We start from the raw sequence: 17,139 nt of genomic DNA, 5'->3' as shown, positions 1-17,139 counted from the left end.
TTGTAGGCATCAAGACCCTTTATTCACCTTCAACGTCCAAAGAGGCAGTGCCAGACACAGATCCTCCCTGGTTCGTGGCTCTAACTTGATATACAGTGGCATCATCATCTGTTACATTTGTGATGATCAGCTGGTGATATCCACCCTTGAATTCTTGTATCTTGATTTTTTCACCATCTGGCATGATTTCTTTACCTTGTCTGTACCACTTAACAATAGGCTTAGGATGACCAGTGACTTTGCAGACAAATGTGGCATTAGCTTGAAATTTCACATTCAGATTTCTTAATTCTTCTTTGAAGTGTGGAGCTTGAACAGCTACGTCAGATTTGGGAATGACTGGTTGTGATATTTCACTCCATTCACTTTCACCACCTAGATTTTCACATTTAACACGGAACTCATATTCAAGACCTTCAATAAGATCTTTCACAGAATAGACAGTTTCACGAATTTCATCTGTTGTTACTGAAATCCACTTGTTTTGTTTTTTCTCACGCTTTTCAAGATAATAAGTTCTAATCTTGGCACCTCCATCACTTGCAGGCGGTTTCCATGAGACAACACAAGAGTCCTTTGTAACAGCACTTGCTACCGGCTGACCTGGTTGTCCTGGTTTTTCTGTAAAGGATAAAAAGATTCAAAATTTCAAGTGAGCTTGCCTTAGCAATTATGCAAACATAAAAAAAATGAATATTCTGGTGTCAGCTTACCAAATGGCGGCTTCATAACAACAATGGATGAAACCTCTAGTGCTTCACTAATGCCGTATGTATTCTGAGCAGAAACACGGAAGTAATAGCCTGCGTTTTCAGTTAGGTTAACAATTCTACAGGTTGTGCCTGAAATGCTTGAAGATACAAGTTGCCATTCTGCTCCTTCCTTGGCTTCACATTTCTCTATAACATAATTTGTTATCATAGAACCTCCATCATCTTCTGGTGGTTTCCAGCTAATTACTACAGAGTTCTTCAATACAGACTCTATAACAATTGGCCCTTCTGGTTTATCTGGCTTATCTGTGGGGAAAAAAAAAACACATTTTTAGTTCTTTTATTAATAAATATTTCAGAAAATATTCCGCAAAGACACTAAAATAAAAATAAATTACCTTGTATTTCAACATTAAGTACAGTGTCAACTGTTCCAAATGTGTTACTTAGTTGCACTTTGTATTTCCCAGCATGAGTCTTGTGCTGGACATTCTTTATAGCAAGATGAGTATAATGCTCTGTATTCTCGATGGTAACAGTTTCTGATCCTCTCAAAGGTTTGTTGGCATGAAACCAAGTTATTGCTGGTACTGGTCGGCCAATATACACAACATGAAGGCGAAGGGTACCACCTGCACCTGCATAGTACTTCTCTTTCAGTGGGAAGCCAGGATGGAACTGAGGAGGGGCCTGCAGTAACAACTTGCCACTAGTTTCAATTTCTCCAACATCATTGGTAGCCATACAAGTATAAAGCCCTTCATCCTCTTGTTCATCTGTCATTACTGTCAGTGTATGGGTGCGACCGTCAGATGACATCTTGTATTTTCGGCTTTGCACCAGTTCTTTGCCAAAGCGATACCATTTAATATCAGGAAGAGGTCTCCCAACAATTTGGCATGTCAGCTGAGCTGCTTCACCCAGCTTAGCTGTAACATCCTGCATTTCTTTTCTTATGATTGGTGCTTCTCCAGCTGTGACCAAGAAAGGTAAAAATAATGGAGATTACTATCAATTTTTCCTTGATTACTATATTACTGTTATTTAATCCTCATTTATACTTGTGCCTCTCATATCTGCAGCATCATGCTTTAGGACAGTCATGTTAGCAAATAACATCTAAAGCAAAGAGCATTTTAAGTGCAGCACCACAGTTTATAACATCCAAAATCACAGGAAATGCTACAATATATTTGTGCTTACATGTTAGCTTTGTTTTCACTGCCATGGCAGTCCTTCGAGGTCTGCTGAGGCCTGTTTGATTTTCTGCAAAAACACGGAATTCATATTCTGTAGCTTCTAATAGACCTCCTACTGTAAATTGCCTGTCCTTGATGAGTTCTTTGTTGCATTTCTTCCAGGTGCTTTCTCCAGACTGGCGATACTCAACCCAGTAGCCAAGAATCTCTTTGCCACCATCGCTTTCAGGTCGTTCCCATTCTAAGGTAATGCTGTCCTTAAATATAGAGGTGATCTCAATTTCTCCAGGTTGACTTGGCTTGTCTGAAAATTGCAATATTCACAAAAGTTAAATTTCCTTCCCAGTGACACTAAATGACTCTACAGATTTGTTAATGCAAGAATTTTCTTACCAAATGGATCCTTGCATACAATTGGTTCAGAAGCAGGACTTGCTTCACTTTCACCAATGTCATTTTGAGCAATGATACGGAATTGATATTCAGCATCTGGAACAAGACCGGTGACTGTGTACATGGTAGTGGTGATCTGAGTCTTGTTATGCCGAACCCATTTCTCTGTAGTTGTCTCTTTGCGTTCAATGTAGTACCCAGTCACACGAGACCCACCATCATCTTTAGGTCTGGACCACGATAAGTTAACAGAACTCTTTGTGACATCAAGCACCTCAGGTGGGTTATTTGGAGGCTCTGGAGGATCTGTTAATAATGATAATAAGAATAAGAATGATAGCAAAAGCAACCACAAATCATTAAAGCATTTGCATAATTGCACATTTAGAACTACAGTGTAGCAGTTAACCAGGATGTTTATTTCACCAAATCTAAAATGAAGACTTACGTAAAGGTGTTTTTGGTACGGCAGCTTCTTCAGATTTGAGAGATTTGCTAATACCAAAGTGATTTTCCGCCGAAACACGGAAGTGATATTCCACATTTTCTTTGAGGCCTTTCACCACCAATGATGTCCCTTTCACTCTAGAGTCAACGGTGTACCAGGCAGCCTTTGGTACTTCTCGTCTCTCAACAATATAACCTAGAATGTCTGCACCACCGTCATCTGTAGGAGGTCTCCAGCTTACTCTGACAGAGCGAGCTTGTATGTCATCATACTCAAGTGGTCCTTCTGGTGGATTTGGAATGCCAATCACTCTGACTTTAATATATACAGCTTTTTTGCCACACTTGTTCTCAAGCACCAAGTCGTAGGTACCAGAATCTTCTCTTTCTGCATCTTTGATCACAAGTTCTGTATGAGTTTCAGAAGTTGCAATCATGGCTCTCTTGCTGATGTCATGTCCTTCTTTTGTCCATTTGCATATTGGGATGGGCTTGCCTTTAATTGGTATTGTAAGCCTGATAACTCCACCTTGTCTCACCATAAGACCTTCTTGGTATTTTTCATCAAGTTCATAGTCAGGGTATTCTGTAAACAAAATCAACATGTCATGCTATCTCTATTTTACAGATGGTATCATGCCTTCTTTAGGCAAAATACTTATTTAGGACAACTTTCAATAAGAATTAAGACTTTGAATGCCTTACCAAGCATTTCTGTTACTTTAACTGTTCCTGGCACTTCAGCAGGTTCTCCTGGCCCACCAGCATTGCAGGCCAACACGCGGAATCTGTACTCTGCACCCTGTGGGAGATGTGTCAAGGTATATTCACGAATCTTGGTTGGAGTGGTATTGCATTTGGTCCATTCAATCTGATCAACCTTCTGCATTTCAATTAAGTAGCCGGTAACTTTAGAACCACCTTCATCTTCTGGAGGACTCCAGGCCAGGGAAACAGATGTTCTTGTAGTATCAGTGACTCTTGGATTCTGAGGTTTACCTGGAGGAGCTGGAAGAGAAGAACAGATAGGATGGCAGGGTATTTTTGTGAATATTTAACCGCTGTAATGACTGCTAACTTGCAAGACACAATATATATTTAATCAATGTAGGATTTATGCAGGAAAACTTAAGAATGAAAGATATTCAGTAATATTTTGCTTGATTTTCTTTAGTCAGAATCTTTTCTGCTATTCATTAACATAACCAGATAGAATTTTCAAATAGTTAAAAGGAGTAACTTTTATTAGTATCATTCTCTTTTGCCATTAATTGCTCAATCTATATAGGAATTACTTACCAATTGGGTCTCTGGCAATAGCAGACTTGGAAGGACGGCTGGGTTTCCCGGCACCTCTCGCATTGATTGCTGTAACCCGGTGTTCATATTCTAATCCTTCAACCAATCCAGTGGAACGGTAACGAGTCATAGTGACTGGAACTTTATTTACACGTATCCATCTATCTGCTCTAACTTCTTTGCGTTCCACAATATAGCCAGTTATTGGCGAGTCACCATCATCTTCTGGAGGATACCAAGTCAATGTCATGCCATCTCGAGAGATATCAAACACTTCTGGAGTGCCAGGAAGACCAGGAACACCTGTAAAAACAAAATACAGATTTAGAGAAGAAAGTGTAAAATGAATCTACACATTAATAACATGTAACAAATTGGGAATTACAAAGACAGTAAACATCAACACCCTCCTGAACACTTGTTAATCAGCAGCTATCAGTACTTTACAAATTAGGTCAGTGAAATTACTCCTGTGTTTGTAAGGGCGAAGAACAGTTTGATTATGCTAGTGCAGTCCTGGGCATAAAATCCAAGTTCCAAACCAGGTTTATGCAGTGCATCTACACAAAGCAATATATTTAGGTTTATGGATGGCATTTTTTTCTCCAGAAGTATAGGAAGACTACTATGCCTCATAATGCATGACATTATTTGGTAAAAAAAAAAAAAAGAAAAAGGTAATAGCATCTAGAAAATCTTATCTATGTCTGTGCATATAAGCCCATGTAAATTATTTGCTATAGAGAAATTAGTAAAAAGAGAACAGAGTTAGAGAATCATGAAAATTCAGACTTACGGATTTTGCTCCTGCATTCTATAACCTCAGACTGCAGGTAAGATCCAATTCCAAAGCGATTTGTAGCAGCTACACGGAAAACATATTCTGAACCTTCCACAAGCCTAGTGAACTTAAATGTTGTCCTAGTTACTGATTCTGAAACTGGTAGCCATCCAGGACGGTGAGCATCACGCTGTTCGACCACATAGCCACTAAGTGCAGCACCACCATCCAGTTCAGGTGGCTCCCAGGAGATGGTTACATAATTTGAATCAATTTCATCAATTCGGATAGGTCCAATAGGTGGTCCAGGTTTGTCTAGGAAGAAGAAAATTAAAATAAAACAAATTATAAATTAATGCTGAGAAAAGGAATCATACTGTTAATGTGACAAAGTTGCTGATGAAGAAAGATCATAAACAACTATCTTAAATACCTACCAAGGATTATAACCTTTACTGTATCAGTAACTGTCCCAGTTGTGTTCTTCAGTTCAAGTGTATATTCCCCAGTATCATGTATGGTGGTCTCACGCACAGTTAGTTTAGCCATTTTGGCAACAGTCTCTATTTTGATGCGTTCTGATTCTTTTAGTTTAGAACCAGCAAAGAACCAAGATGCGGCAGGAGGTGGTCGCCCCTCAATTGGAATAGCTAACTCAATCGGCCTGCCAGCAGGTATATGAATTGTCTTCTGAGGTATTCCAGCAAGGTCGATTGTTGGTAACACTACAAAAAGAAAAACATTGATATTTTAAACATCTATTTTATAAATATTACATTCATTTGATGCATTTTTTTTGATATGTACCTTTTAGGTCTTGTACGGTCACTGCTGTGACAATCTCTCGTGGTTCTGACACACCCTTCTGATTCTGGGCTCTAACCCTGAACAAGTACTGTTCACCTTCATTGAGAGAGATAATTGTATGCTCATAGACAGTAGGCTTCAGTGTCACTACTTTCAACCATCTTTCTGTTCCAGCCTTGCTGGCCTCGATAACATAGCCAGTCAATCTGCTGCCGCCGTCATGTGGTGGCTTCTCCCATGCAAGAGTGACAGTTGATTTAGTGGTGTCTACCACTTCAAGTTTCTGTGGTATCATGGGAACATCGGATACTAGCACTGCATCGGATGTTTCACAAGCTTCGCCAATGCCATAAATATTTTCCGGCAGTACTCTGAAATAATACATAGCTCCTTCTAGCAGCCCAGTAACTCTGTAAAATGTCTTGCTGCATTTAGTAGTGACAGTCTTGTAAGCTCTCATGGAAGCTTCACGTTTCTCAATTATATAATTGTTGACTGGGGCACCACCATCAATGGTTGGAATATCCCAAGTAAGTGTCACAGAATCTTTTGATACTTCCTTAATTCTCACGGCAGCTGGTGGACCAGGTGTATCTAAAACAAAATCAGAAAATATTATTTTTTCTTTTTGCTTCTTTCTTCTATTGCTCAATGACTGAGTTCTGCATACAAAGCAAAACACCACTGTGTTTGACTTTCATAAACTAGCATAGCTTTAGAAATCATGCACTTTCTTATGTTTTAGCTTGTTTTTCTCCCATCCTGACCACTCTCATGTTATTTAAGCTGCAAGATTCTTTGGGAATAACTTCATTTCTTATTCTTGAGGATCATGCATTCTGAGTGGTGTAAAAACTGTATACAATTGTAGCAGTACTTACCATACACTTTTACAGAAATAGTTGCTGATTTCTTTCCTGATTGATTTTCAGCCTCAATAACATATTTTCCAGCATCATATCGATTAACTTTGTCCACAAGAAGCAGAGTGTAGCTGTCTGTAGTATCAATAATAGCTCGACTTACAAGGTCAATACCCTGCTTGCTCCATGTAATTACTGGAGTAGGTCTGCCAGACACAGAGACCATTAAGCGCAGGGAACCACCAGCTCTGACTGCAACTGTCTTCCTCAGATCATCAGCAAGCTCAAGCTCGGGTATTTCTGATGAATAGAGTAAGAAACATTAAATGAATTAATCTTAACCTTTAAAGGAAAATATAATTCTTCCTTAAAAATATATATCAATTTTTAAAATTACCTATTCTTTCCACTGGCTCTATTTCTGCTGTTGATTCACTAAATTCACTCATCCCATTCACATTTGTAGCAGCAACTCTGAATTGGTATTTCTGGCTTGTTTTAAGACCAGTCACGGTGAACTCAGCATTCCTTAGAGTGGCAGTTGTATGTGGTCGGTACCACTGTTCAGTACCTTCTTCTTTCATTTCAAGAACGTAGCCTAAGATGTCAGCACCACCGTCATATGTTGGCTTTGACCATGCTAAGCTTATGCTGTGCCTGGTAGTATCCACAACTCTTGGAGCTGATGGGGATGCAGGAGTATCTTTGAAACAGAAGAAAATGCATTTCACATTGGTGCTGGGAACATTTTACAATTAAAAACATAACTAAAATTTCTAAAAAACCAATTCCTGGAAATTCATTTGAAATGAAATATCAAGCTTCTATTTGATTTTTTGTTTTTTTAATAATAGAAGCCAGTTCACATATGCTTTTGGTTATCTTAATTGAAGTGTCAGCTTAACTTTACGCTATACTATTTTAAATAAGTATTAAAGTATATTTTAAAGTTGTCAACTTACATGTTGGTTCTTTGCATAACATGTATTGTGAAGCATCACTAGGCTCACTGTTCCCAGCAGCATTCACTGCGGTGACACGGAACTGGTACTGGCTGCCTTCCATAAGGCCAGTGACTTTCAGTCTAGTATCATAAATAGTGTAGTCTCTATTCACTCGGGTCCAACGCAGACTTCTCTTTTCACGTTTGTCTACAAGATAGTCCTTAATCTCACTGCCACCATCTGATTCTGGTTTAGTCCACTGAATAATGATATGTTCCTTGCCAACGCTCACTTCTTCAGGGATACCAGGCTGTGATGGTATAGCTGTTTTTTTAAAAGTTGAAAAAAATGTAGTATTATTTTTTTAAATTGTTTTTCTATGACAAATAATCCAAACATTTTGACATGCAACCAAAGGTGGTAACACTCACTGAAAGCATTTCTGGCAATGACAGGTTCTGTTTCAAGTGGAACGCCTGCGCCGTATTTGTTGACAGCTCTCACACGGAAGATATACTCATTATTCTTAATAAGTTTTGTTACCACACATGATAATGTCTGGCACTCATCCTCAACAATAACCCAGTGAAGTCTGCTGGTTTCACGCCTTTCTACAATGTAGTGGGTGATGGCTGCCCCACCGTCTTCCTCAGGAATATTCCATGCCAGAGTACACTTCTCCTCTGTCACTCTGCTAACAGTGATTTTGCCTGCACAGGGACCTGGTGAATCTGTGTAGAGATGAAAATAAGTACTGTTGTTAGCAGCTAAAGGATATGCTTCCCAGTCTTTTTTTTTTTTTTTTTAATTGTATATTAAATTACTTAATCATGGAATACATACCAAGGACTTTCACAAGAACAGAAATTTGCTTTGTCCCACTGGCATTTTTAACTGTTAGGGTGTATTTTCCACTATCGCTTCTGTCACAGAACTTGATAATTGCAATGGCTCGTTTGCTGGTGTACTGCAGAGAGATCTTCTCACACAGATCCAATTCCCTATCACCTTTGGACCAGAAGACTTTTGGTTCAGGTTTCCCACCAATTGCTGCATCAAGAACAAGATCAGATCCAGCCCTAATGGTCACAATTTCTCCTTGCAGTCTGGCATCGAGTTCAGCCTTTGGTGGTGCTGTCGTAAGGGAAAAGAGATTGAAAACAAATTACATGGCAGGAGTGAAAAATGGGAAAGAGAGAATATTTCTAACTGTTTCAAATGAATATGTCTTACAGTATTCATCTTTGCAAATGACAGCACCAGTCGATTCAGATCCTTTACTCATCACACCAGCAGCATTCTTTGCTAGTACACGGAATTCATATGCTTCACCTTCACCAAGAGCTGTCACTGTAAAGGAGTTTTCTGAGACAATAGTATAATTGCATTTCAGCCAGCGTCCATCACCAGATTCATTGTATGGTTTACGCTCTATAATATAACCAATAATTTTGCTTCCACCATCATAAAGTGGTGCTGACCAGCTCAGTGACACTGTAGATCTGGTAACATCTGTTACTTCTGGTCTTCCTGGTGGATCTGGAGAAAGAAAATAGAAAATGAGAAATGCAGCTCTACTTTAGGTTAAATAATAAAATAACTCCAAAAGTAATACTTACCAACTGGATTTTGAGCCATTACAAGTCTGGAAGCTTCACTAGCTTTGCTAACACCTGCAGCATTTAGGGCATAGGTTCTGAACTGATATTCCAGGCCTTCCACCAATCCTGTGACTTTGTAGTCGCAATCGCAGCATGGCACTTTGTTTTCCTTCGTCCAAAGGATGGTGTTGCGCTCTTTCTTTTCAACCCAATACCCAATGACTTTGCTGCCACCATCATGATATGGTTCCTCCCAGCGAATGGCCATGGCAGTTGCAGAAACAGAATAGACTTCTGGCCTTGAGGGCGGGCTTGGTGGAACTATGTGAAAACAGGAGCAGAGGAAAAGGTTAGCTACTACAAATATTTACATCAGGAGGAAAAAGAACCTTGCAAACTGTTTTTCACTTACCAAATGGATGTTCAGCAACTACTGTTTGTGATTCGAGGGGTTTACTGACACCAAATCTGTTTTCTGAGCTTACTCGGAAACTGTACTCCTGGTACTTTGTGAGATGAGTGACTTTGATCTGTGTACGTTTGACACTGGAATTTACCAGCTGCCATGCTGTTGTGCCAGATTCACGTTTCTCTACAATGTAGTTTGTAATGTCGCTGCCACCATTATCTTCAGGTTCTTTCCAGGTCAATACACAGGATTCAGCAGAGACAGATGATATTTCAATTGGGCCAGTGACTGGGCCTGGCCTTCCTATGACTACCACTGTGACAGTAAATGTTTTTGTACCAGCAGTGTTTTCAAGTGTCAGGTAGTATTTGCCGGAGTCACCTCTCATACTGTCCTTAACAGTCAGAGTGGTTCTGTCTTTTGTTGTCTTGATGGTCACTCTCTCCGTTTCCTTCAGCCTCATCTCCTCAAGTTTCCAAGTCACTTTTGGAGCTGGGCGTCCACTAATTGGTATATCAATAGTAAAGGTACCTCCGGCCTTGCAAGTTATAAGCTGTCTGCTTATTTCACTGAGATCTGCTGTTGGTTCAATCTGTGGTTCTTTAATAATGACAGAAGAGAAAGCTTCTCTGGGCTGACTGTAGCCCGCATCATTCTTTGCCTTGACCCGGAACTCATATTCGCTGTTCTCCATAAGGCCTTCGACAGTGAAAGTAAGTTGTTTGGTTTGACCAGCTTCAACCCAGTAGTCAGATCCTTTTTGTTTCATCTCAAGAAGGTAACCAGTTACACGGCTACCACCATCATGGTCAGGTTTAAGCCAGGCTAAAACTGCAGAAGACTTGGTGGTATCAACAATATCTAGTCTCTTAGGTGGGGCAGGTTCTTCGGTGGCTACAACTGGTTCTGTTAATTCACAGGGTTCACCTACACCATATTCATTTTCTGCTGATACTCGGTAGTAGTATGGCATACCTTCTGCAAGATCAGTGACCTTAAAGATTTGTCGAGTGCATTTTGAACTCACTACCTGCCAGCTACGACGGCTTGCTTCTCGTTTTTCCACAACGTAGTGATGGATGCGTGAACCTCCATCCAAAACAGGAGCATCCCACATTAAAGTAATAGATCCTCGGGTCACATCTTTAAATGTAATAGGACCTGGTGGACCGGGAGTGTCCAAAACCTTGACAGTAAATGTAATAGACTTACTTCCACTGTTGTTTTCTACAGTAAAGACATACTTGCCAGCATCATTTCTATTGCATTCTTCCACAGTTAATGTGCTGAATGAATCAGTTGTTTGAATGTCAGCACGCAAGCTAAGATTTGCATCTGCTTTGGACCACACAGCGGTAGGTGCAGGTCGTCCAGAGAAGGCAATAAAAAGACGAATGGTTGCACCTGCTCTGACAATGTGGGTCTGCTTGAAGTTTGCATCGATGTCAATTTCAGGTGCAGAAAGCCTGTCCACTGTTTGAACTGCAGCAGAAATTTCACAGCTTTCTCCTTTGCCAGCACCATTGACAGCACTAACTCTGAATTTGTAGTGTTCTCCAGCTTCCAAGTCCACAACAGTATATTTAGTAGCAAGAACAGTCTCTGCATTAACTTTATGCCATGCTTCTAAGTCAGCTTTGCACATCTCAATAATGTACCCAATTATTTCCATGCCTCCATCAAAAACTGGTTTGGTCCACTCTAAGCTTACGCTAGTCTTTGATGTATCTGTCACCTTTACCACATTAGGAGCACTTGGTGGGCTGACTGGTTCTCTGCATTTGATCAACTTTGATACCTCACTTGGTGGTCCAACTCCTGCAGCATTTTCAGCCATGACATGGAATTCATACTCATTGCCTTCAATAAGGCCAGTTACTCTGTATCTTGTCTCAGCAATGGGCCTCTTACTGGATACTTTAACCCAGCGCATGCTCTTCTTTTCTCTCCTTTCTAGGATATATTCATTGATCTCGCTTCCACCATCTGATTTTGGTCTTGCCCATGTGAGTGTAATACTATTTCCTGTTACATTGGTAGGCTCTGGGGTTCCTGGTGCATCAGGAAGAGCTAAAAAAAGGAAAAACATTATTAGAAAAATGAGACAGTAAGTCTACAGTTACTTCTACAAAATGAGGTGGAAACTTACTGTAAGGTATTTGTGCTATGACTGGATCAGACTCCAATGGTCTGCCAACACCAAATTTGTTTACTGCAGAGATACGGAACTGGTACTCATTGCCTTTGATTAATTTAAGTGCAGTGTAGCTGCAGGCTTCACACTTATCATCAACTAATGCCCATGCAATCCTGCTGGTTTCACGTTTTTCAATTATGTAGTGGGTAATAGTAGCGCAACCATCATTAGCAGGAGGCTCCCACCATAATGTCAGTTTTTCTCCAGTAATATTTGTGAATCGTATTGGTCCACCAACTTTTCCTGGTGTATCTGCAATATTAAAGGTTCAGAATTGTAATTTGCTGGCACTTAGGATACTAAGAAATAATAAGAAAATACTATTTTAAAACAGCATGATGTTTGGAGCTGTACCTTGTACTCTGAATGTAATATCTTCTCGTTTAGTGCCTGAGGCATTTTTGGCTTGTACTGTGTATACTCCACGATGGTCCCGGGTAGTATCTCTTATGAAGATTGTGCTATATCCAATAGCTGTAGTTATTTCTATATTCATCATCTTCTCAATCTCCTTACCATCCTTAAACCATGTCACCTGAGGTACTGGACGGCCTTTGATTATGGCTTTAAGTCTAATGCTCTCACCAGCTTTAACAGTAAGGCCTTCAAAGTGCTCAGGGCCAAATTCAATTGTTGGAGCAACTGAAAAAAAAAAAGAAAGAAAAAATGTCAATCAGTTACCATATAGCGGCGTATTTTGTCTTGATACTCTTTTAGAAGTTATTATAAAAGATTGTTATACAGGCTTCTTTCCCACAGAAAATGACATTCTCTAAAAAGTAGACTTTATAAACTATAAACCTAATTCTCTTGTTAGCACACTGTGCATAATGTTACAAAGCTGAAAGATTTCAATATATGCTGCTACACTATGTCAAACTACCCGAGGCAAAATTTTGTTTCTAAATCATTCAGTCACATCATCTTATGACTTCCCTCCAGCTTTGCTGCTGATGATTATCCAACACTGATGCCTTTGAGCAAAGGAGTCTCTGCATTCTCTGGTCAGATTGAAATTACCACAAGCACCTTCCTGATGTTCACAACTATTAGGAACTTTTTTTTTCTGATTCTGAAAGGAAAACTACAGGGCTGCTATGCATAATAAGCTTGCCAAACCTTAGATGTAAACTGTTGAAATTGTCACAAGGTAGCAAAATCATAAATATATTTTAATACAAAAATATACATGCTGCACAATTTCAAGACATGTTTTGACTTCCATTAAATCTCAGCAGACAAAAATGTAGTGACGAGGCAAAAAGAAGTCTAAATGTTACTCAAATACTGCAACTCATTACATGAGTCTGCTATATTCTGGACTTAAATGTAGCCCTTCTTGCCTTAGGGTACATAAAGAAAGGAGTCCTGAGTTGACCAGAAGGGCAGTCATGCATTCTTTCCCCAGCTGGCCTCATATCTCCGATCAGTACAGCCAGAAACTGGCTTCGCTACTCAGACACAAGCATATTAAGAAATGATTCTTACTGCTTTCATCTCTGGTCATGATGTAGCCTGAAGACTGTGAAGGTGGGCTGACTGTTCCAACAGCATTTCTTGCGAGCACTCTGAACTCGTATCGGTCACCTGAACTGAGTCCTGTAACTGTGTATTGGCATTCAGTGACATCAGTAAAGTTACATCTGAGCCAACGGTCTTCGCTTCCTTGCCGTTTTTCAATGCTGTAGGCCACAATTTTACTGCCTCCATCACGCAGTGGAGCGGTCCATTTAAGGGTGACTGTTTCTCTGGTGACATCAATATAATCAGGAGTACCAGGTGGGTCTGAAAGGAAAATAATTGTATCAAGATATATTTTTACTCATTTTTTAAAATTATTGTTTACCATAGTATACAACACCAGAATTTTCTTGACCAAGTGATTGATCATTCACTCACCTACTGGAGATACTGCCAAAGTAAACTTGCTTGGCTCACTAGCTCGACTTAGACCCGCAGTGTTTTCAGCATATACTTGGAACTGGTATTCCAGGCCCTCAAGCAATCCAGTAATCCTGTAGTCTCTGCTAGATATTAATGCAACATTAACTTTCTGCCACAAAATGCTGTTTCTTTCTTTCTTCTCAACATGGTATCCAAGAATCTCTGAACCACCATCATAAGCAGGAGCATCCCAAGATATAGTCATTCCATCAGCAGTTACATTGTATACAACAGGTTTGCCTGGTGCACCTGGTGGTCTAAATTGGTGTTTTGCTACAACATCTACTGAGACAAGAGGTGGGCTCACTCCATATCTGTTTTCTGCACGAACTCTAAACTGATACTCAGTGTCTTTAACAAGGTTTGGAACTTTAAAGGTTGTTCTAGAAGCACTTGAACACACCAGCTTCCAGTTGATTTGTGAAGTTTCTCTCTTTTCAATACTGTAGCCAGTAATTTCTCCTCCCCCGTCATCTTCAGGAGCTTCCCATGACAAAACAACACTATCTGCTTTGATTTCATCAAGTCTTAAAGGTCCTTTTGGCTTAGATGGAGGTCCAAGAGTTATGACTGTGATGGTAAATGATTTTCTGGAGATTGCATTGTCAAGAATTAAAGTATATTTGCCACCATGCTCCTTTTTCACATTCTTGATGCTTAAGCTTATCTTATTTTCAGTTTTCTTGAAACGAAGTTGTTCAGTTTCTTTAAGAGGGAGGTTGTCCTTCAGCCAGCTCATCGATGGCTTAGGTTTGCCTTTATAGGGCAATTCAATGTGCAGATTATGTCCAATTCTTACAGAAATTTGACCTCCAGGTATATCGGAAAGATCAGCCTCAGGTGTTATTGTATATTCCTTCACTGTAATGGGTCCAACAGTAACACCATCACTCATGCCTTTTTCATTTTTAGCAAATACTCTGAATTCTACAACAGAAAGCTCCTTAAGTTTTTCAACTTCATATTCACAGGTCTTGCTTGTACCTGCATATGTCCATTCTTTTTCTTCCTGCAGCTTCTTTTCAATAATGTAGTCAGATATAATGCTACCACCATCATAGTCAGGTTTGCTCCAGTGCAATTTAACAGAGGTCTTTGTAGAATCTTTCATAGCTAAGTCTTTTACAGGTCCAGGTATGTCAGCAGCTTTCACTGGTTCTGAAGTTTCACAAGGTTCACCTAGTCCAATTTCATTTTCTGCAAGAACACGGAAGAAGAATGCTGTCTTCTCTGACAAGTTAGTTAGCTTAAAGGTGGTATGAGAACACTTTGTTGTTACAGTAGACCAGGCTCTCTTGGTAGCATCTCTTTTTTCAACAACGTAATTTGTTATTTCTGAACCACCATTAATAAGTGGAGGCTCCCATACCAATGTAACTGTACCACGAGAAACATGCTTAAGCTGCAGTTTCTGGCAGGCGGATGGTGTGTCAAGTACTTTTACATTCACAAATGATGATTTTGGCTCTCCAACTCCATTTTCAATTGTAAGAACATATTTTCCTGTGTCATTTCGGGTAACTTGAGGAATAGTGAGTAAAGTAGATGACTCTGTGTTCTGGATGATATATCTTTCATCCATTCCAAGATTTTTGTCATCCTTTCTCCATGTGACAGTCGGAGGAGGTCTACCTTTGAATGGAATCATTATTTCCACATCTTCACCTGCTTTAGCAACGATAGAGGTTCTGAGAGCAACATCCAGATCAATCTCTGGTGCCACTGTGGATATAAATAATGAAAATGAGTAATACATATTTAAAATGTAAAGTAAGAAATGATTTGAAACATAAAAACATTAAAAATGATAAATCACTGAAAAGCATAGTACCAAGGATATCTTTAGCTTGAACAGGTTCTGTCATTTCAATAGGCTCTCCTTGTCCAGCACAGTTCACAGCAGATACACGGAAATAATAATTAATGCTTGGCTGAAGATGGGATACAACATACTCGGTTGTTCTCACTTCTCCCTTAGTACTGACTACAGTCCATTCCTGCTCTTCACCTTCCCTTTTCTCCACTACATAGCTGGTAATTGGACTTCCTCCATCATAAGCAGGCTTGATCCAGCCAAGGGTCACAGATGTCTTGGTTGTATCCACAACCTTCAACTTTGTTGGTGGACCTGGTTTATCTGAAATTGATAGTTTAAGAAAAAGATCAGAAGCCCTATTTACAATTAATTGTCAAACAAAAAAGAATGAAATCTACTCTCAGTTACATTTTGTTCAGTCTCATGCAAATGGCCGACTAATCCCTATCCAATTTGACGCACTGCATATTGTTTCTTACCAATAGGATCTGCGGCTTTGTAGAAGTCAGAAGCTTCTGAGAATGGACCTTGTCCAGCTGCATTGACGGCGCAAACCCGGAAATGATATTCACTGTTTTCAGTCAGACCTGTCACTTTCTGTCTTGTGTCACGAATAGTTTCTTTAGTAACCTTGAACCAACTCAGACTCTTCTTGTCTCGTTTCTCAAGATAATATCCTGATATTTCACTGCCTCCATCAACGGTGGGCCTATTCCAGACAACGGTCATAGAATTCTTGGTTATCATTGTAACCTCTGGTACACTAGGTGGTCCAGGCGTAACTGAATTAAAAATACATACATGTCAGTAGATCAATACTAAGAAAAAAGACAAGACAATTCAGTTTCATCAGTTAATATATATGTTCCTTACCAAATGAATTTTTGGCTATAACTGGTTCAGATTCTAGGGAATCACCAACTCCAAACTTGTTCACGCCACGGACACGGAATATATATTCATTTCCTTTGATGAGTTTTGTGGTAGATATGATACATCCCTCCAATTTTTCAGAAATTAAAGACCACACCACCCGACTTGTCTCTCGCTTTTCAACAACATAGTGTGTTACAGGTGCACCACCATCATCTGCTGGAGGTTCCCACATAATTGTGATCTTGTCAGCAGTGACTGTTTTAAACTGTATAGGCCCAGTTGGAGGTCCTGGCTTGTCTGTTGAAGGTAGAAGAAATAAGATGTTAATTATATTTCACTGAATTATCGTTCAACGGCATAGCAGTATTATAGCCCAAAACATACCAAGTATCTGTACTCTAACATGGGCTGCTGCTGAGCCCATTGCATTCTTCAGTTTTAATTCATAGGTGCCACTGTTATGTCGAGTTGCATCCTTGATGAATATAGAAGCAAATTCTGTTGTGTTTTCAATAGACAGTAGTGCAGTAGTTTGTATTTCTTTACCATTTCTAAGCCATTCAATTGTAGGCACAGGCTTGCCTGAGATGCCTAGTTTTAGCTTAATAGAAGTTCCTGCTTTATATTTCACTACTTCTGTATATTCTGGTGGCACATCAATTTCAGGTGCACCTTAATAAAAAACAATAAGAATAAAAACAATTAAAACCACAAAATTATTTTAGAGTTGTATTTAACAAGAATAAAAATAGTAGTACTTCTTTATCTAAGTTACTATGCACAATAGTTACAAGCGTTTTAGAAACGCTGATTAAAGTAAAGCTAGCATGTATGTCCATATGGGCAGACT

At 39.5% G+C, this 17,139-nt stretch overlaps 1 protein-coding gene across 1 annotated transcript in view; it reads right to left on the bottom strand.

Moving 5' to 3' along the window:
* LOC104572228 (titin) overlaps positions 1–17,139 on the bottom strand; it is a 232,197-nt gene that overhangs the window by 8,285 nt on the left and 206,773 nt on the right. Inside the window, exons 282-308 of the mRNA XM_088526952.1 lie at positions 16,674–16,961; positions 16,287–16,586; positions 15,893–16,195; positions 15,429–15,734; positions 13,553–15,319; positions 13,142–13,438; positions 12,008–12,295; positions 11,606–11,905; positions 9,460–11,526; positions 9,066–9,368; positions 8,680–8,985; positions 8,290–8,580; positions 7,878–8,177; positions 7,465–7,770; positions 6,900–7,205; positions 6,521–6,802; positions 5,640–6,233; positions 5,270–5,557; positions 4,848–5,147; positions 4,052–4,354; positions 3,458–3,760; positions 2,754–3,338; positions 2,306–2,611; positions 1,917–2,216; positions 1,112–1,687; positions 714–1,019; positions 28–621 (exon numbers count right to left, since the gene is read on the bottom strand). Coding sequence (XP_088383078.1) covers positions 28–621; positions 714–1,019; positions 1,112–1,687; positions 1,917–2,216; positions 2,306–2,611; positions 2,754–3,338; positions 3,458–3,760; positions 4,052–4,354; positions 4,848–5,147; positions 5,270–5,557; positions 5,640–6,233; positions 6,521–6,802; positions 6,900–7,205; positions 7,465–7,770; positions 7,878–8,177; positions 8,290–8,580; positions 8,680–8,985; positions 9,066–9,368; positions 9,460–11,526; positions 11,606–11,905; positions 12,008–12,295; positions 13,142–13,438; positions 13,553–15,319; positions 15,429–15,734; positions 15,893–16,195; positions 16,287–16,586; positions 16,674–16,961 — 12,465 coding nt within the window. The remainder of the gene's footprint in view (positions 1–27; positions 622–713; positions 1,020–1,111; positions 1,688–1,916; positions 2,217–2,305; positions 2,612–2,753; positions 3,339–3,457; positions 3,761–4,051; positions 4,355–4,847; positions 5,148–5,269; positions 5,558–5,639; positions 6,234–6,520; positions 6,803–6,899; positions 7,206–7,464; positions 7,771–7,877; positions 8,178–8,289; positions 8,581–8,679; positions 8,986–9,065; positions 9,369–9,459; positions 11,527–11,605; positions 11,906–12,007; positions 12,296–13,141; positions 13,439–13,552; positions 15,320–15,428; positions 15,735–15,892; positions 16,196–16,286; positions 16,587–16,673; positions 16,962–17,139) is intronic.

Source organism: Tinamus guttatus, unplaced genomic scaffold, assembly GCF_059628265.1.
Source record: "Tinamus guttatus ecotype Peru unplaced genomic scaffold, ASM5962826v1 Tinamus_guttatus_pri_ptg000260l, whole genome shotgun sequence".
Classification (NCBI taxonomy): domain Eukaryota; kingdom Metazoa; phylum Chordata; class Aves; order Tinamiformes; family Tinamidae; genus Tinamus; species Tinamus guttatus.
The sequence above is the reverse complement of the archived record's forward strand: the minus strand, read 5'-3'. Positions and strand labels throughout refer to the sequence as shown.